General features: G+C 39.0%; 2 protein-coding genes across 6 annotated transcripts in view; one reads left to right on the top strand and one right to left on the bottom strand.

Annotated features, from left to right (window-relative positions):
- CRYBG1 (crystallin beta-gamma domain containing 1) overlaps window positions 1-3,645 on the top strand; it is a 129,869-nt gene extending 126,224 nt beyond the window's left edge. For all 5 annotated transcript variants that reach the window (XM_060753110.2, XM_060753111.2, XM_060753112.2 and 2 more), the window contains 2 exons: window positions 179-341; window positions 1,556-3,645. In XM_060753110.2, coding sequence (XP_060609093.2) covers window positions 179-341; window positions 1,556-1,644 — 252 coding nt within the window. In that variant the 3' untranslated portion in view covers window positions 1,645-3,645. The remainder of the gene's footprint in view (window positions 1-178; window positions 342-1,555) is intronic.
- An 854-nt stretch (window positions 3,646-4,499) lies between these two features.
- On the bottom strand, window positions 4,500-21,304 carry RTN4IP1 (reticulon 4 interacting protein 1). The gene is made up of 9 exons (XM_060753117.2): window positions 20,584-21,304; window positions 18,500-18,651; window positions 17,673-17,741; window positions 16,510-16,634; window positions 15,602-15,650; window positions 13,493-13,629; window positions 12,406-12,589; window positions 12,203-12,295; window positions 4,500-4,629 (listed from the first exon to the last, which is right to left on the bottom strand). Exons 1-9 carry the CDS (start codon window positions 20,864-20,866, stop codon window positions 4,513-4,515), a joined length of 1,209 nt encoding a protein of 402 aa, XP_060609100.2. The 5' UTR covers window positions 20,867-21,304; the 3' UTR covers window positions 4,500-4,512.
- Between the last annotated feature and the right edge of the window lie 124 nt (window positions 21,305-21,428).

The following is a 21,428-nucleotide window of genomic DNA, read 5'->3' as shown; positions in this document are numbered from 1 at the left end:
TCTGTCTCTATGTGTAAGATTGAAAATAATTTAAGTTATTCTGAGCGTGCTAGTACAAAGAAGTAACTTTCCTGGGTTACCTCTCAATGTATAGCAATAGAACTTGAAATTCTTAATTTTCTGAGATGCAAAGCTATTAGTGTTATTAGGCTCTGACTCTTATTGTCTAACTTCCCAGGTGGCAGAAGACTTCTGCTTGACAATTGTAGGAAACCTGATAACTCCTGGTGCAAAACTGGGTCTGGCGCTTCAACAGAATGAGGACAAACAAAAATGGAGTATTAATCCAGATGGCAAGATCTACAGCAAGATGAAGCCACACTTAGTATTAGATATCAAAGGTAAGAGCGGTGGTTGTAAGTTATAAATATCTCTGGTGTTAGATCGCCTGAGAGTGAACTTTTTTTATCATTGCTATAATTGCAGTGTACATAATGCATCAACAAAACACAGAGTAGTAGTATGCTTGTGTTCATGATGAGGGTGACTGTCTTCTTCTGAACACTTGAGCAATTTCCATTTTGTATACATTGTAGGTATATGAACTTTTGTTGGAGGTTGGGCATCCTCAAGGAACCACTGCATGTCACAGATCATGAGAGTCACTTCCTCCCCCCACCCCCCGAAAAAAAAAGCTGTATAAAATAGACATTGATAGCACAAATTATTTTAAGTCCTTTCTTCCTAGGAAATTTATTAGGTTTTGTCTATCACTTGTATCAAGGAAGCTCAATACATTTTTCACAAGTTAATAAATATTTACTGAATAATATCCAGATATGCTAGGATATTAAAATCTCTGGTCTAATAAGAATATAATTTTGTCCCATTGTATCCTTAAAAGTAGAATGGAAAGCATTAATCAGTTTGAGTGAGCATTTCGATCATAAAGACTTTGATGCCCTCTTGAGGATACAATGAATTATTACAGTAATAGCATGAATCATATGTCTACATTGAACTCAGGTAGATGTGTACAGGACTCCAGCCTTGTGAAACCAATACCTATAACCACAAAAATAATGTTGCCTTGAGTCCCCGTTCCCCCCAAAATGAAGTATCTCATTATATTGTTACTAGGTGCACTGAGTTATTAGCAAAAGAACATTTATCTTAAACTAGATCAGTGTCCAGGCTATTACTAACAAATAGTCATTCCCAAGCCTCTCTCACAGGGGAATATAGTACACATCCTAGAATATTATTTGTATAAACTGTCATACCAATGTTGTTATTTTGCTTAAAGTAGAAGCATGATTTCTGTTAACAACCAAGAATGCCCACTCATATTGCCTATAAAGCTATTTTTTTAATCCTTGGGAGACAATGTACAATTCTGTACATTGTGATTAGCCTGTCTTGTGTATAATTTGAAGCATCACAAATGTGTGAGCATCAGATGAATAGGGTCAAGAGTACTGCCTTATATGAAGAAAACAAATGTAGGAATAGAAAAGAGGCAGCATCTGAAATATTAAATATAGCCTAGTAGTGCACTGTAACTGTCTTTGCATTCCAAATTCTATATTAAACCATTATTTTTTTATTATTCTAGGAGGAAAGCACTATGATCAAAACCACCTCATTGTCAGTTCAACCAGTGAAGATAGGCAGACGCAGTACTGGGAACCACTGGTCATCTAAAAAAAAGTTATAATTCAGAAGCTCAAGATCTAAGGGATAGTACAAGAAGAGAAGCAAAGAATAGGATGTTTGACTTTGAGAAATTGTGACGACAGAATTAAGCACACCTTATGGGAGCCCTGCACTCTCCAGGCCTTCACCCTGACATGGCCCCAACTGCACAGAGAAGCAAAGCTATTTTGCTGACTCACTCCCTTTGTCAGACACCTTGCACCCAGCCTCACCACACACGCAGCTACCATGCAGATGTGGGGGTGTAGGCTCCCCATACAAGTTGCAGCTCTTAAATTTGATGTAAAGCCAGGATGCTTCTGTGGGGCTCACCACTTCTAAATTTCTCTCATCATAGGGAGGGAGGGGCAGGCCATATACCACGACTGGCTCTCTCTTTCCTCGGGGAAGTGGGAATGTTTGAAGGTGAATTATTCTGTCAGCCTTCAATCTAGTTATGTGTGTATATTATGGCTACTAGCCCTCCCTCTGAATGTCTGTTCTTTCTTCATTGCAAAATTTGAAATGCATCACCAATAGTTACTTTACAACTATTATAAATTACTAAATTATTTCCAAAAAGTAGTTTTAATGTCCTTTTACTCTATGCTGAAGTTTTTTGCACTGGTATGTGTCTATTAAAAACTCAAGTATTCCAACAGCATGTAAAATGACAAACTGTTTACCCATAAGAAGTCTTTTAGAACATATCAAGTGATTAAAATAAAAGGAAAATACTGCATTATCACTAAATGTAATAGAATAAGAGTATGTATTAAAGAGTGATACATTGTGAACAACAGAAACCCAAAAATATATAAACCAGAAATGTTGCTGCCAACTGAAATTTCAGGTGTTCAGCAGAATGCATTACATATCTGCTCAGCTGCCTTCCCTTGCAAGCTTACAAGCATTGTCTTTAAGTGGCACTTTTTTCATATTTTAATTCTTCTACTTAAAAAAAAATTAAATAGAAACATGTAACGAAGTTCATAAATTTTAAAACTGATTGAGATAGGGGAACGCTTTACTCAAGAGGCTATACCAAATGCTCGCTTTTCAACTTCCTTTGTTCTGAAGTCTCCCAGATAAAACTCACTATTTACATTTGTACATTATGTTTTATACTTCTAGTTTTTGTCGTCAGTTACTTCAGTGTTAAGGTTTTTTTTGTGGTGTCTGCATACATAATTTTCATTAAAAATCCAGTTTTATTTTCTTCATGCTGAAGAAAATGGGTGCTGCTCTATACCACAGACAGACAGCATTGCTGATTTTGAAATACATGTAAATCATCCCCAGGATTTACATTTACACATCTGTAATTTTTCTGAATTGTACTATATGTACAAATATGATGCCATATTTGTTGCTGACATGTAAAGCCAAGAGCATCTTGGCTTTACACACCCTAAACAAATAGGGGAAGTCCAGTAATCTCAGCAATCACAAGCTATAAATTAGAAATGTGAATATAGCTTTTGCATTCTACTAGAAAATCCAGAGTAAAATGAAAGATTCCAGCAGAAACACATAATTATTTTATCTTCTCCACAATTCTCTAGTTCTATTTTCCAGTGTGAAAATTATTCTTCATTAGTTACTGTGTTTTTAATGTTCCTATGTAAGCCACTTATAGTTACTACTTGCTGAAGTGCTTAGTTCTGTGTCTTGAAAATGTTTTTAGTAGTTCTGCACTGACTTATGTGGACCGCTGTATTTTCTCAGTTTGTCATTGTTTGTTAGGAAACTAGTACCTTCCATATAAATGTTCCAGTTTTTTCCTTATCACTCCAATCTGTTATACACATTTTTGCAGCAGTCAATATTTCATTACAGTTCCTTTTTCTGGTTCCTTTTAAGAAAATGTTGCTGATTCTTTTGGTACAGAAAATGTTTTTGGTTTTAAGGTGTTGTTCTCAATTGCAAGCATTTTATGTCCAAACTGTTGTATAAATGCATATTTTACAAATAAAAATTACTTGGACAAAACTTGTTTCATTTTGCTTTTATGGCTCAGGATTCTTGCATAATGTCCTGCAAGTAGAAAAAAACCAGGAGGAGCGATGATCCTATGAACTACTATCACCAGAGAAAATAAGAGTCTCATTTGAAGCATCACATGGCACAGCATGAAGCACAGATCAATAGTTACGAGTTGCAGCCCTGCCAAAACTGCAAATGTTAATGGGCTTTTCAGCCATTACAGAGCAAGTAGTATCAGCACATTTTGGATACCTGACACATTATTGCTTAAACTTGGAACAGAATTGCCACAAATAAATGGAAAATGATACATCTGCCATGGTTTCTCCAAAAATGTGTCCACGGATGCATTATCTCCCAGTGATAGGGTCCTTAATAGTTTTCAAACATTGAGTATTAAATTTGTTTTTGAAAAGTGCCAAAATGTTCAACCACACACAACTTTAGTACAACACACCTGCTCCCAATTTTTCGTTTAAAATGTAAGACAAAAATATTTAAAGTACTCATTGTGAGTTCATCTAAGCAAGTAGTGGAGCACCCAATTCAGACTAGAGTTGAAAATGATGGTGCAAACAGATCTTTTTCTCTTCGCATGACTAATATTAAACCTTTTCAGATAACATTTGCATGTTGCTGAAATAACACCTTTAGTACATCAAGGGTTCAAAAATTATGTTGAATGTTTTTAAATATGTTTATGGCTTATTGTACATTTAATTTTATAGATTACTGTTATATGTATGGTTGACTTGAATTGTTTTTAAAATGTTGTGAGCCACTTTGGGTCCCATTTAGGGAGAAAAGCAGGATAGAAATAAAGATGATGATGATTTACATTGCCAAACAAGGTGAAGAAATTTCACAGAAATCAAGAGTACAAACTGGTAATTATTTTTTATTAGTTACACAGATCACTGTTTTTCCTCGTGCATGCCCTTCTTCCATCTTCCGGAAGGCCTTGGGAACATCAGAAAATGAGAAAACTTGATCAATAACTGGATGTATCTACAAATGAAGAAAAATACTGTTAGAATGCTGTAAATTTTATCTACAACAGTACAAACTTGTGCCTCTGATAATGTTTTCAGGATGTCTTTAATTAGGCAGTAAAGGGGAAGGTTCCCTGCCTTATATATACTATGATGTAACTCAGTATTCTTTGCCTAAGAAAAACATATGAAATTCATGGTATTACTGTAAGTTGACACATGTTTCGGCGGTGCATATATGCAAAATTGAAAAATCAAACATTGCAAATACTCTCAAAGCAGTGTTTTCATCAAGGTCATCACTTATACAAACTCTAGTTTCTTGAATAACTAATTAAATTACATTATCTTAATAAAATCATACAAATTATGGGATCTATGCCACTTTTCCTCCAAGAGCACAGGATAGCCTACATGCTTTAACCAACTCTTAGTCAAGCAGTCTTGGGGCACTGCTAGGCCTCAGCTCATGGAGTCTCAATACTGCATCTATTTACTAGGACCTCAGGTAGATTCCTATCAGCTCTGAGTGATCATTAGTGACAACAGAAGAGTTTTCAAGTGGAGTATAGATGAAGAGCAAAGATATACAGCTTCCACGCCATTTGGCAATTAAACATAGGAAAAACATTTCCATCATGTCAAAATTAATCAATTGCAACTTCTCCAAGTACACTCAACAGGTATCAAGAAAACATTCTGGAAGGATGTGTTTGGCTTCCTTAAATTTTTGTCCTTGTCACCTTGACCTCTGGCACATGCAAAAAAATATATACATTGTGTGGGACTTCCTAGTTTCTCTGTTTAAATCTCCATCAGTGTGTATCTACCGGTACTTTTAGCTGGCAGAACTAGCTCTCTTTCTAAAAGCACCCTTAGTTTTATGGACTTTGCGGAGAAGTCATAAATCCCTCCCATGTGGAGAGACATGTCCAAGGACCACGAGACAAAAGTGTCACAACCTGATTCACCACATCCTGATTTTCACCATTTGCCTCTTTTCTCTAGATCAGTATGAGAAAACATACAGCCCTCTATAATGTTTGCTTGCAGCTCCCTTGGCCTTTCACCCTGATTACTATGACAAAGGCCCTGTTCTATTTCTCTTGCAAAGTTTTCACCCTTTGGTCCTTCCTCCACCCACACAGTAAGCTTTACCCCTCCTTTCAAAGGATGTCCATAAAACATGCCCAAGAATGCTTGTTTAGAATACTGGGATTTGTGAAGCAATTAGGCTTCGAAAAGGGGAATTTTTCAGGAGAATGGCAGCAAGCAGTAGCTCCCTCTCCCCAATCTCTCAGTGGTGAGGAAGGGGGTGGTTGATAATGTATGACTTTGACCGGTAACTAGATGCAGAATGATGACATCATTTAATTGCATCAACCTATGGGAACACAGCCAAATGCATCTTCACCCTCCCCCACCCCACCAGCCATGGAATTATCATAGCAATGGAGGGAAGGCTATCACAATAAAATGTGCATCAATGATAGAGAGAGGGGAGACTTTGGTCATTGTGAAGGGAGGAAGTTAGTATCAACGTCTGACAAATGACAAAAAAAGAACAACACACATAGGATACACACTTGCATATGTCACAAACAGGATGCCAGTCACTGTGTGTGATGATCTTGTACACTGGGAGTCTTGCTTTCCATTGTCAGTGTGAAAGGACCTTCTATGCCCACACAGCAGTCTAGGCTTCATCTTGTACAAGGGAACCGCTTGCAACTCACACCATGAGGCAGGAAAGGCTCCATCAGAGCCTCCTGTGAGCAGCTGTTGGCATTCCGTTACATTGTGCATGTGTGGATTCTCGCCTTCATATGCAACAATCTCACCCAAGCAGCAAAGCTTTCAGGGCTAACAATACCTCTGCCACTCAAACTATAAGTCCTCAGTCTCCAAACAAAAACACTCCATAAATTAACTTAATACTGCATATTTTATCTCAGAAGAAACAAGACATTAACTCTTCATAAATAATAAATCCTGGCCAAGAAGGTAAATATGTCTTTCCTTGGTGAAGACCACACTGCCACACAACACAGAGCAGTATATTGTGTGTGTAATTTTTTTTTAAAAAAAAGGTAGTATTTCCTAGGATAAATCCATAGGGGGCACACTTTCACTGCTCTATGAAACCTACAGTACCATTTAAATGTAGGCAATTTAACTTGAAATCATTATAAGATCCCAATTTTAAGAGGCTGCTATCAAATCCACAAACCCAGCTATACTGTTGCAGACCGCAGTCTGATGGCATCATTGACCCTCCGCAATGAAGGGAAGTGGCATGAATGCTAAAACTGATGATCCCAGCAATCTGGCACATTAAACACTTTATCTAGCCGGCTGATCCAGACTCATTGTTTCAATAAACCTGAAAAGGGCTGACCGTGTACCCAGTACAATATGCCATTCAGTGTTTACGGCAAACAACCTGACAAAGACAAATATTTCTTCCTGTGCTCATAGCCGGTCAGGTCAGCAAATAGTGACATGACAGTAAGTGGAGATTAAACCAGACAATGAAAACACTTATCTGTTTACAACTACGCATCAGCCCCCTGGCCACAGAACAGTTGTTTGTTCAGAGAAGAGAGATTAAAATGATGACTTCTGTGCAGAGAAAGGATTACATGCACCAATACAGAACTGCTAGTCTGAAAGAATAAACCCATACTGAGCCCGGGGTCCCGTCAGACATATCTTTCAGCTGTTCATTCCTGGCAGCAGCGACTTCTGAACTGACATCCAGTATACCAATAGCAAACTCTGTTTTCTGAGTTGGGTCTTTTTTGTAGTAAAATAGTCTAATCCATACACAAAAACCAGGTAACACTTTGGGCTGTCAGAAGTACCAAAAGCAAAACACCCCTTTTGAAAAAGAAGCCTTAGAAGAGAAACCACAAAGAGCTCCATAAGGACTGAGCATATTCTCCAATGAGGGCATGCTTATTGACCAACTTCTGAGGGGATATTCAGAGAAACAGAAATCTGGTGGTGAAGGGGAAAGAAATTGAGCATTCAGGAAGAGGGCAGGGCAAGCAAGGACAATGAACAATAGTACGGCATACTACAGCTTGAGTATCCCTTATCCAAAATGGTACCAGGAATGTTCCATATTTCAGATTTCAGAACACATATATCACAGAGATGGTAGTCAAGTTCATTTATGTTTTGTATGTATGTTCAACGCATAGCCTGATGGTCATTTTACACACCATATTTTAGAAATGTTGTGCATGAAACCAAGTTTGCTTACACTGAACCATCAGAAAGCAAAAGTGTCACTAATCTCAACCACCCAAGAAAACAGTTTGAATTTTGGAGTTATTTCAGATTTCCAGATAAGGGATATTAAACCTATATAACATTTTGTTATGGGCCCCAATTGTATATACTGATAGATAAGCCAACTGCTATGTTGACTACGTAAACAAAGGGATCGTTTAGCACCTTAGAGCCTAAAGGAAAGAATGCAGCTTTTCAGTCTCTAAGGCAGTGTTTCTCAACCTGGGGATTGGGACCCCTGGGGGGGTCGCGAGGGGGGGTCAGAGGGGTCACCAAGGACAATTAGAAAACACAGTATTTTCTGTTGGTCGTGGGGGTTCCATGTGGGAAGTTTTGCCCAATTCTATCATTAGTGGAGTTCAGAATGCTCTTTGATTATAGGTGAACTATAAATCCCAACAACTACAACTCCCAAATGTCAAGGTCTATCTTCCCCAAACTGCACCAGTGTCCACATTTGGGCATATTGAGTATTCATGCCAAGCTTGGTCCAGATGCATCAGCGTTCTCTGGATGTGTGTAAACTACAACTCCAAAACCCAAGGTCAATGGCCACCAAATACTTCTAGTATTTTCTGGTAGTCATGGGAGCTCTGTGTCCAAAGTTTGGTTCAATTCCATCATTGATGGAGTTCAGAATGCTCTTTGATATTGTAAGTGAACTATAAATCCCAGCAACTACAACTCCCAAATGACAAAATCAATCCTCCCCTCAATCCCACCAGTATTCAAATTTGGACATACTAAGTATTTGTGCCAAATGAATGAAAATACATCCTGCATACCGGATATTTACAAGATGATTTATAACAGGAGCAAAATTATAGTTGTGAAATAGCAATGAAAATAATGTTATGGTTGGGGGTCATCACAACATAAGGAACTGTATTATGGGGTCACAGCATTAGGAAGGTTGAGAACCACTGCTCTAAGGTGTTTCAGCATCTCTTTGCAAACTCATATTCCAGACTTACATAGCTTTATTTTTGATTTCTAGAGAAACAAGACAATGGTAAAAATGCTTCACAATGTAAAGAGGGCAGCAGAAACAATCTACCCTTTCCTTATAAAATTTAATGCAGCTGGACTTTATTTTATACTGGGGAGAGAGGTGGACAGTCCACTTCCCATATTCTTCCCACCATAAAAACACTGATTTCTGAAGTCAACAGTTCACACTTTTCTCAGTAGCAGAATCCAGACCTTTCAGACTGCAGCCCACAGCATGGAAATGTATTAATAACGTGAGAGGCGACCAGCCCCTCACCCTGGAAAGGCTCTGTTCTCTAGAGCATAGGCAACAGGAGGGCTGCAGAGACTGTTGGCCAAGGCCTTCCTGACTACTCACTATTTGTCGTGTTATTTTTATTGGCCATTGCTGTATGAACCTTGGATGAGTAAGTGGCGGCAACTGAAATCACAGCTGTATTTGGTACTGTTCTACTGTCTGAGCGGAGCCCAAAAGGGGGCACTAGACAGAGAAGGATAGTCCATTGTATGGGGGGGGAAGGGAGGTTGAAGGAGTAAAACAATTTTTTCGTTTTCCTGTTATTCCTCTCACCCATGTTGCCCTTGTGGAAACAACCCTCATTTATGACATTGGGGGAGGGGGGGGGGAGAAATAACCAGAGAAAATGGAGGAAACCATTTTCCTCCTTCAAATCTCCCCTCCCCAAAAACGGACTATCCTACTCCATCCAGGCTCCCTTTTGATGGCCGCCCAGTTAATAGAACTTTTACGCTGCTTGTAATTGAGAGGAATCTTTCTTTTTATACAGTAAGACACTTTATTCCACTTTGCTTTAACGGTCATCACTTCCTGCCTGGCCTCGTGTCCTTCACATTTATTATTCCTCTGATAGTCATACTGCAATGGCTGCCCCTTTCCCAGATCCCTAAAGTCAGCATCTGATTCACTCTGAACTCAATGCTGGGGAGAGCTGACTGTAGCAAAAAAGATACTAAGCATGCATCTGTTTACTGCACAAAGTACAATGTAGCTTATAAAAGTGCCTGTTTGCTATACTATGCAACACAAAATACCCCAATTCCAGAAGAAACTACTGCTTTCAATGGACGTCACTGCCCATTCGAATGGGGGAAGCTCACAACAAAGAGCAGCTGCTTCATCTCTCAATACATCCACAATTAACTATCCTAAATACTCTACACAGAGGGTACATTGCACTGACTGAAGATACTTTTCAGTGTTGTTTGGGAATATCAGGGAATTAAACAGGGTTTCCACCATCCACAGACTGCAAGGCATGATGGCCTAGTGTCAAATTTGTTATTCTTTAAGGCCGGGCTGTGGAGTCAGCAGAAATGTACCAATGTTGACTTCTAAAAAAACAAAAAAAACAATTTATAATATAATTATATAAAGTAAATATATAATTGGGTTGCTGTAGGTTTTTCAGGCTGTATGGCCATGTTCTAGAACCATTCTCTCCTGACGTTCTGCCTGCATCTATGGCAGGTATCCTCAGAGGTTATGAGGTCTCACAACCTTAATTGAAATTTCTCTCAAGTATGACTTTAACAATGTACATAGACAAAATGGAACAGTATACATGCATCTAAAGGAAATCAGGAACAGTTGAGGATTGTGTGTAGATGTCATTCTATGAGATCTAACCTAAACACAAAATCTCTGACTTTAAGACTTGCCCTCTGCAAAGAAAGAGCTAAAGCATAAGCAAACAATTCTATCCTCTATGCTAATCTTGTGACAAAAGAAATCTCAGGTCATCCACAAACACACTGAGAATGTTCTCAATAGTACAAGCTTCACCTGTTCAGAGTTTTACGCAGATGTCACACCCTTCAACTATTGACTATACAAAGGCAGCTCAAGTACTTCCCAGCATAATGCAAATTTCCCAGCCCTATCAAGTGACTGCACAACAGTGCTTCTGGGTTCACTATAGCTTACAGCGGGGGTTCCCACCTGTGGTCTGTGGACAACCAGTGACCCGGAAGAACTGAAATATGGTCCGCAGCCTCACCGTTACTACACCATTGCAACAAGAGTGAGTGGTCTCGCAAAACCCTCTTAAAGTGCCAAGGTTTATTAAATATGGTTTTCTGTGGGCAAGCAGATGGAAACTTCTGGATGGCATATGCTCTGTATCAGAAGCTGATGTGGTCTATCCAATGCAATTTTCTGAATCAGCACCCCAGATAACCAAACCGAATCTAAAGTTGACCAAAAACTGATTCGTAACCGATACTAATGTTGGAGAGTGGTCCCTGGTCAAGTGGTCCCTGGTAAAAAAAGGTTGGGAACCACTGACTTATAGGGATGTTTCTGCATTACCTAAAAGAAGCCCTTAGCATGAAGCAGTATCATGCTATTGTGAGGAATATTTGATTGTCCAACGGAAAGGTATGTTAGAAGAACAGGAAGTTCAGCTCTAGTCGGCCCATGCAGCCAAAAACCCTCAAGATTTTGCCAGAACAATAAGGTTCCTAATATTCACTAGTAACAGCCCCCCTACACACCAAATTCAAGTCCCATTATATACAGTAAAATGGTCTCAGTTATATGAAATAGCAAAATCAATGTTTGCTTCTTCTTTTTAAAAACATTTTCAAGCCATGGATGGTTGACTCTATGAATACAGAAACTATGGATATGGGGGGGGGGGATTACTGTGTGTGTGTGTGTGTGTGTGTGTGTGTGTGTGTAATTAAATCAATTAAATATATAATGCTGGTATCATATCAAAGAGGCCTTGCTTTCCAGGAAATCCCGGCTTTGAATCGTGACTCTGGTATCATCACATTTATCGTCCTCATTTTCAAGTCCAGAGGAGATTGTAATACTGGCTTATTTTATAGGAATGCCATTAAATAATGCATATGAAACACTGTGAGTACTTTTAAAACACTGTACTCATCTTAAGAACTACCATTCTTTATTACTACTTATATTATTCGTAAATATTCGTCACCACTAATCTAGAGAGGCTTAACAAGGGGAGATAGCAATATTCTTCTTTTCTAAACCCTTCAGCGTAGCAGCTTCTGTAATGCTGTGTTTCATTTCTCTGTGTATTCATCCTCTCTGTTCACAGATTTTAGCAAATTATAGGCCAGCAAAGGACTTCAAGCCTCGTGTCTCCTTGGAAGCTGGTGTGTGTATTGAACATAAATGCACACACCACGATTAAAATAGCCAAAATGGCAATGGAATAGCCAACTCCTCATCTATCCAAAAATGTTTAGATTAAATAAACTGATGTTTCAGCAGGCAGTGGTAAGTAAAATCAATAGCAATTCAGACATACCTTTCCTATATTAACAAGATCAGCAATTTCATCCAGATAAGGACCACTTGGTGTGAAAAATGCCCACCGGTAATGGACTCCTTTACAAAGATGCTGAATTGAAAAACAAATACATATAAAGAATGGTCAAAAGTGGATAAAAAAGCATCAGCAATTGAGGCACACAAAAACAAAGCTTTAAAATAGGTTTAACTTAAACATACCTTTATAGTTTTCCCACCAAAGGTCACTCCAGTCTGTAGCATGCCATCAGCTACACCAAGTCTATCCACATTCACGAGGAAGGGTGTTACCAAAGAGACATACGTGGCCCCTGACCACTTCTTAAGGAGATCAGGAGCCCACTTTTCGGTGGATCCACCAATATTATCTAGGATGAAATCAAACCTAGAGAAAATAGAGGCAAGCAAACAAAATAAAATGAGTGTACAGAAAAATATGATAATGTGATATAATAGGATTGAGGGCATAACCTATAGAATCGTAGAGTTGGTAGAGACCTCATGGGCCATCTAGTTCAACCCCCTGCCAAGCAGGAAAATCGCATTCAAAGCACCTCTGACAGATGGCCACCCATCTGTCAGGGGAGAGAAGGCTGAGCTCCCTCTGTCAGCTCCAGCTCCCCATGCAGGGACATGAGAGAAACCTCCCACAAGGATGGTAAAACATCAAACATCCGGGCATCCCCTGCGCAACGTCCTTGCAGACGGCCAATTCTCTCACACCAGAAGCAACTTGCAGTTTCTCAAGTCACTCTTGACACACACACACACACACACAAACTAAAGTAGAGCTTTGTTGTTTTGAAGTTCACAAACAGGAGAAGGCAAATGAGCAACATGGACAGTATTAAATATGTAATAAACAGCATCCAGTTCATGGTGATACTGCTCATGCATCACATTTCACATGTCAATCACAACAGCAACAAAAATGTTATTTAGGAGATATCACACACACACCCCTCCCCCCTCCCCTCCCCCCCAGTAAACAAATACTGTATTCAAAATGGCTGGGCCTGTAAAATACTCTCCTTCTCCATATACATAGTAAAAGATTTCAAACAGACTTGTTCCATAATTAGCAAATGACTAGAAAGGATACATGCAGACACTTTATATTACATGTCCATTCATCCTAACAATCATTTTATGGTCATTAAGAGTCTCATGATACCAGTGCAACAGAATAAGTGACGGGCAACTTGTTTAAACACACAGAAAGTTAAACCCAATTTGGATTTTAAAATGTTGCCAGGTGGAGCCATGATGTAACCGCATCAATACATACGCTGGTAACATTTTCAACTCCTTTTCCATATTCCCAGATTTATAATCAATCACTTCATCAGCTCCAAGGCGTTTCACCAATTCACTGGCATCCTCAGAACAAACGGCTGTCACATGAGCATCCCAGGCTTTCACTAACTGGGGAAAAGACACATACCAAAAAGAAGAAGTCAGAGAGCAATCGCTCAGGTGTTCTATGCAACTATTCATTTCATATTTGGATTGTGCTTGTACAATTTAGCTTTAAACCATCTGGAATCCCACTCATAGGGCAAATGTGAAATATAAATAATAAATATAATTCATGTTTGGATTTGGCATTAATGAGAGTATTTCAAGGTGGAAGAATCATGTTGTAACTTGTAACATTTCATCACCATGAACAGGAAGAGAACTTCCTTGGATCTTTGAACTTGGAGGTTCGATTTAGCCATCACGGCCATATGGATTCTAATAGGCATGTCCTCCATGAATTTCTAATCCTTTTTTCAAAGTCATTTGAGCCAGAAATTGAATGCACTGGCTCCCAGGCCATTTCCAAGCTCAGTTCAAAATGGGCAACAGGTTACCTGACAGGTGGATGTCCATGCCATAATATCCTCTTTTATCTTTTATTTCACCATTCAAACTATGGCAGGTGGCCCCTGGAGAAAGTGCCTTCTCAGAATTGTCACTCTGAGTGTGCCATACTTTCCCCAGAGATTTGTCTTGCACACTTATTCTGCATTGTTTTGGAATCAGCCTCTTTTCATTCAAGTTGGTCTGATGCATCTTTTTATTGTTGTTGTTGCAATTTTCATGATATGCTTCTGGATTTTACCATTTTCAATGGGTAAATGTTTTTTTTTAATTTGTACATTTTGAAATTTTTATTATCATTTTCAAATTGAAATGGACATGGTATAAAGCTATTACATAATAAAGAGATACATAAAAAGCTGGGCTACTAAAGAACAAAATAATAAACAAACCATTTTAAAGGGTTTTTTTGTATCAGGGGTGACTTGAGAAACTGCAAGTCACTTCTGGTGTAAGAGACTTGGCTGTCTGCAAGGATGTTGTCCAAGGGAAACTCAGATGTTTTACCATCCTGTGGGAGGCTTCATGTCCCCGCATGGGAAGCTGGAGGTGACAGGCGGGAGCTCACCCCGCTCCCCGGATTCAAACTGCCAACCTTTTGGTCAGCAGCCCTGCCGGCACAAGGGTTTAACCCATTGCACCACCGGGGGGCTCCCATCTGTCAGCTCCAATCCAATCCAATACTGAAGTAGTCTTTCCCTATATACACAACTGCAAAGTCCTTTCCTATATACATTTATGAAAAGATTGGGATTCGATGGGGGAGCCCTCCAAAAAGACCATACTGTGAGGGCATTCTCAGCTGTGGCACCCCCGATTGTGAAGCTTTATTTGGAAGCCCATTTGGTGTCCACACAGCTTTCATTTCCACAACAAGCAAAACACGGCCTTCAGGACTTAATTAGATTTATTTAAAATATCTATGGATACACTTTTAAATGTTAAACCTTTTAAACCTGTTCAGAATTCGCTAAATTGCTTTAAATGATTTCTTTTAATCTGCCTAAATTTATTTTACTCATACATTGCCTTAGATCTCGTGATGTTATAAATGTTTTAATAAATAATTAAATAAACAATAAATATATTTTCAAAGTCAGAAAGCTTCCCTGTACAATTTAGTTTTGACACATACCAGCAGTTCGCATCTTGAGTACTGTATACTAAATGTACATGGAATCTTTCTAATTGCAGGTCCATCCCTTTAATAACCTTTACTTCAGGTCAGTAAGATAGCATAGTAATATCACTGGCAGCCCATGAGCCAAGCAGGAAGGGTCAATTTCCACCCATGCCCTGATTTGGACCATTGGCCACTGGTAGTGACTTGGCTAATGGAATTGTATGACTAAAGTGAGACTTGACTGAAAGTTTCATGCTTCACAATTTGTTGTAAAATCACAAACATGGCAACCTCTACCATCTCTAGTGAATATACAACACGTTTTCCTTTTCCTGCACATTTCTGCACATACGTCATCCCCATAAGTTTCAATACATTGGTCAGGATTATCAGTTGTAACTTAGTTACCTGTATAGCAAAAGTTCCTACTCCGCCAGAGGCACCAAAGATTAATACTCTAAGAAATAAAATCACAAGCCATTAGTAGGTACACACACATATCTTTCTATAATCCAACATTCAAAAGAAATGAAGCTGGTGACATTTTGTTGTCCAAGTTTCCTTCTCAATAGTCCTATTTTATACAAGACAAGGCTAAAGTAGAAGTCTATCAAACCAAAATGCTAGACCAAGATGGCAACACCAAATATACTCTCTGCTTTTCTATATCAGAATGCAAGGAAAATATTCATCTGGTGATATAGGAGAAAGCTTTCTTCAGCCAAGTACCTCATCTACCTTAAATATCCAATGATATATGCTAAGAGCATAACAAAATACTAGGAAAGTTAAAAAGGACAGAAGTTTACCACATAAGTTTGAATTTCTACTGTAACACGTTTCAACACTCTATCGCTCTTATGAAACTGGAGTAACTCAATTGTGTTGCACCTTAAGCCAATTGCAGAAGAAATTTTGCTACAAGCAGAAAAGCAGGCAAATGAAAGCAATATCTAAAAGCAAGCCAAAAAGTCATTTTTAAATTACATGTCTTTCTTGGTCAAGACAGGAACAAGTCATCCTTCCTCCACCTGAAGACACATGGTCACGAATAAGGAACTGACATATTGTTAACATTAAGATTTACATCCTGTCCAAAAAGCCTTTGTGCCAATAAAGAAAGCTCACAGTGTAATCCTAGAGTGGTTGAATAGGGCAAGGTGAACAAACTTCATGAAGTCTAATAAATTTCAGAGAGCACAAACATTACCCACAGACATTTATATAACAGAAAACTCTCTGTCTTGAGTACATTCAAAAGAAAGTAGGTCTATCACTCCTTAAGGGAGGCTCCAGTGCCACAATTGGCTACTTACCTTTTATTGCTACAATTATCCTTATTTAGTCTTCCAACTTGGTTCATGGCAGACCATGCAGTTAAACCTACATAAGGCAGGGAAGCTGCCTGAACATGACTGAGACATCTTGGTTTTCTAGATACCTACACAAAACGCAAGAGACAGACATGCATCTAAGAAATGAAGAGAGTTGTATCTTATTACTGGACGGAAATGATTTAAAATTTTCAACTGCTGAGGGTAAATAGATCATTATGTTCACATATTCTACTGTGTATATTTTTGTGCACACATGTAAAATGTCCTATAAGATTTGTTTGTGCATATTAACAATGCAGAGCTCATAAACACTGGGCTGCTATTAAGGTAAGGACACGCTAATTCAATGGTTCTTAACCTGTGGGCCATGGACCACCAGTGGGTTGCGAGGACAAAAATCTGGTCCACAAGCCTTCTTCTCTTTATTTATTTTATTAATTTCTGCTCCTTTTGTGCCGCCTGCCATTCCTTCCCTGTTGCTGACCATGGCATGTGTTCTGTATAAGAAACTAGAGCTTATGTGATCTATCCAATGCAATTTTCTGAATCAGCACCCCAAACAAAATCTAAAGTTGACCAAAAACTGATTCTTTTGGTACTAATGTTGGAGAGTGGTCCCTGATCAAAGTGGTCTCTGATCAAGTAGTCCCTAGTCAAAAAAAGGTTTGGAACCACTGTTCTAATTGTAAAATACAACATTAGAGTCGGATTACCTGTGGCAAGTAGAATGGCCAAGAAATGGCTGGTCATTTCCCCTTTACAATGTTGAAACACTAAAGCATGGAAACCTATTGATGGCCTATGAAATGTAAATTCAATGCCATAATATATCCTATTGTAGAAAGTATAGTAAGGTACTTCATATTTTCCAGCTAGGAGAATGAAAAAATCTGCTAAATACCTATCTCCGTTTCTCTATCTTTTCCCCCCTCCCTCCTCGATTTAAATGAAGAGAGAAGGAAGGAAGGAAAGAGAAACATCAAACTGTGCCATATAGATTAAGGGAATAGCCATTATATGAATTATATGGTATTTCACTTGACTTACAATACTTGCATTGTAAGCATTGAACACTTCTAACATATTGCCTTACTTTTGTGTGTATTTTTATTTCAATAAATAAAAAATGTTTTGTTCATTACCTCATTTCCACTTGCTACAACAAACTCTGATAAAGTCCCTTGCTTCCAGGGTGGAATTGCTGCCCAGACCTAAACACACAAAGAACTTTGGATTGTGTAAATATAATCAATAGCTTTTTGCCAAATATAACACACTTTCCAAGCCTTAAGAAGATCATCTCTCTATGAGAAGAAGAAATTAATAGCATATTAACTTGCTATATTGTAGTATACGATGGGAAGTATTGAACAAGTTCAGCAGGGCCAGGGGCCATTTTCCACATCTCCTCACAGGTTGTACCAAAAACTAGCAAAACCCAGAAACTACAGCAAGTGTTACAGCAGTTCTAGGAGTTGGGTTTGGGTTGATAAACTGGGTTAGGGTTCAGCAAGAGTCAATGAGGAGACTGACACCCCATCTATACTGCCATTATAATGCATATTAAACTTGATTAGATGGCAATGCAGACTCATATAATCCAGTTCAACGTGCAATCTATACACTGACCATATAATGCAGCCCAAACTGCATTATATGGTAGTGTATATGTTGCCCGGGAGAACTACAAAGATTCACGGAGTTGTATGGGACCTTTACCCCACTTGACAAAATGTTCAGCTTTTCTGATAATAGAAGTCTCCCTTAGGGGATAATTTCCTTATACCTGCTGAACCAACAAAATTGACTTTTAAGATGTATAAGTACACTTTTCCACCTCTAGCCTGAGAGGGAAAACCATGGCTAAAGTAACAAATTAAGTTGTTTTTTTGTTTTTTTTACTGAGGTTGAACATCTCTAAATCAATTCAAAATAGGTCATGTCTCTTCAACTCACATCTTGACATTACCTCATCTCCAGGTTTGAAATAGGACACATTTAATCCACATTCCATCACAACCCCTGAAACATCGCGGCCAAGTGTTAAAGGAAATTCACTGCCTGTTGTTTTGATCCGCAATGGATCTCGCTTCAGCCTTAAAGCAGCAGCTCCATAACCACCTGCGCAAAAACAAAACACAGAGGTTTGCCTTGTGGGCATCTATACAGATGTACAGACCATCTTGCACTCATGCCTTATCCATCTCATATTTATCCCCACAATCATCTAAAGAACTTGATCTCCATTATTCTTGTAGCATGGATCGGAAATTGATCTGAGAAACCCACTGATTTAAGAGGCTCGGCCATGGACTAAAATGAAATTCCCCAGGTTGCTGCTTCTCTAACATGCCAAGTTTATTTATGGATTGGATTTGTGATCCCCATGTCATATCACAAAGGGCTTCCAAAGCAGCTTTGAGCAAAACAACCATAATATCATACTTAATATCATTGCTACTTATATTTTCGTATATATTTTATTTTCATATGTTTCATACATACTTAAACAATAGTGTTACCAGAGAAACTATGATTTTTGACAGCAGACTTTTATAGGAATGTTATTAAGGCAGGGATATAATGTTGTTTAAAAAACAGTTTATTTTAGTTATGGTACATAACAGAGCAACAAATCATAACCATTATAGTCAGGTAACAATATTTTTGATGTATACATGCCTATCTACCTTAGTCAATCAACCAGTTAATTCTGACATTGAGTACATATTATTATCAGTTTCTTAACTTAAAACATATAGACTTGCTATTTCTACATGCTATGCACTGTTTTCAGTCTAAGCTTTCTTCTCATTTTTTCTATTTCACACACTAACACACAACACAGACCATACACTCACCCCAAACCACTATCCCACACAAAATAAAAACCTCTTCCCCACACCTGTGCACCCTTCACCATGACTTCCAACACTGAAGCACTATGAAGCCTTTAAGCCCATTTATCCGCCCTTGTTCATAGTAAACCTAAATTCCTAATGGAGCTTCTCTATGTTACTGACTCTCTATTCAGATACGACATGGCCAACTTCAATTTTTCTAAAAAGTCCTCATTACTTTTGTTCCTCCTATTATTGGTTAGTTTAGCCATTAGCATATATTCCCGCATTCTTTCCCTCCAATCCTTTTTTGTTAAATCTTGCTGCTGCAAAGCTATATTGGTATATTGCTTGGTCCTTTTGATTATTGTTTTCTCTATTACCATATCCCAAAATGCCTGAATGGTCACACAATTCCACCACATATGGAGGAATGGCTCTTTCTGTTTCCTGCACCTCCAGCAAATACCTTGTCTACTTTAGCCAGTGTTGCTGGGGTGATATAGCACCTATAAAACATTTTATATTGATTCTCTCCTATTGATCCCAATAACATAAATTTGAATTCTTTGTTCCATAGGTCAGGGGTCCTCAAACTAAGGGCCGGGAGGCCAGATACAGCCCTCCAATTACACGGCTCTCATTTACACGGCTCTCGCTCAAGTCTGAAATGACTTGAAAGCACACAACAACAACAACAATCCTATCTCATCAGCCAAAAGCAGGTTCACACTTCCCATGAAAGTACTAGTAAGTTTATATTTGTTAAAATTGCTTTTCATTTTAATTATTGTATTGTTTTAAAGTGGGTTTTGCACTACAAATAAGATGTGTGCAGTGTGCATAGGAATTCATTCATTTTTTTCCCCAAATTATAATCCGGCCCTCCAACAGTTTGAGGGACTGTGACCTGGCCCTCTGTTTAAAAAGTTTGAGGACCCCTGCCATAGGTATTCCCAGTTATCCAATTCTATTGGTCTACCTAGGTCCTTGGCCTAAGATATCATTACTGTATTGACTCTGTCATCTTCCATGTTGTGGGTCTTATTTACAACTTGTTAGCAAATAGTAAAGACTGAGGTTTTTGCAAATTGAAAGCACATGCCCTTGAATGCCGATCATGCCATATTTTTGTGTATATCTTCACGATGCTAGATTGTACATATTTTTGTGTATATCTTCACGATGCTAGATTATGTATGGAAGCACTTACTTCTCATGCTAAGGTCTATAGGGTTTAAGCTCGCTGCGTGGACTTTAATAATAACTTCGTTCGGGAAGTGTATGATGGGGAACATCATGTTGCTGGTGAAGCGGAGGGCATCATTCTTCCCGTACCGGTCGATCACCCAGGAGGGCATCGTGGTCCAACGTGGGCAGGAGGCGTGCAGGCATCGGCCCAGAGGCTGCGGGCAAGGGCCTGCTCCCCTTCCAGGGAGAGAGGCCAAGCAACCAGGCCTGGCCCAAAACAGGCTGAACACTTTCCTGGGCAACATGGTGAAGGCGAAGGGGAGAGATTAAGCTGCTTTAGCAACCCAGAAGTTCGTGAAGGCAGCTCAAAGGCACCCTTTCCCACAAATCTGAACTGAATCGTGATATCTCAAGATGATAACTTCTAGCTTTGCTCCTTTTCCTTCAAGTGAGCATCTCTCACATTATTTCCATTTATCAAAATGTAAAATAGACCTAGGAAGACAGAGAAGGAAGCAGTTGTTGCCTTCCAGTTGAATTTACTTCAATTCGTTGGGTTTTCCAAGAAAGGAGATTTCTGAGGTTCACAGAAAGTAAAGCTCGGTGGGTTTTGAGGGGGGAAGAAGGGCGGCTCCTTCCCTTCAGATTATGTCACCCACAGGCCCTATTTTCCCGAAATGCATTGCCTGGCACCCCCGCCCTCCCCATGAGGTAAAACTTGCAGCCTCCAGACACGGAACTCTCTCTCCCCTAAGTCTCCTTCAGACAAACTCCCTTTCTCAGTTCCACGAGAGGGACGGTCTGCCACCGGGGCCAATAACAACACGGCAACATTCCCTTCCTACAAGACTTGAGCCAATCAGCGGC

Source organism: Anolis sagrei, chromosome 1, assembly GCF_037176765.1.
Source record: "Anolis sagrei isolate rAnoSag1 chromosome 1, rAnoSag1.mat, whole genome shotgun sequence".
Lineage (NCBI taxonomy): Eukaryota > Metazoa > Chordata > Lepidosauria > Squamata > Dactyloidae > Anolis > Anolis sagrei.
The sequence above is the reverse complement of the archived record's forward strand: the minus strand, read 5'-3'. Positions and strand labels throughout refer to the sequence as shown.

Coding starts and splice junctions, on each gene's coding strand:
- RTN4IP1 (XM_060753117.2), bottom strand. CDS start 20,866: ATGTTGCCCAGGAAAGTGTTCAGCCTGTTTTGGGCCAGGCCTGGTTGC. Junction 18,652..20,583: donor TATAGACCTTAGCATGAGAA/GTAAGTGCTTCC, acceptor GTTTTTGCGCAG/GTGGTTATGGAGCTGCTGCT. Junction 16,635..17,672: donor TTGTAGCAAGTGGAAATGAG/GTAATGAACAAA, acceptor CGTTTTGTGTAG/GTATCTAGAAAACCAAGATG.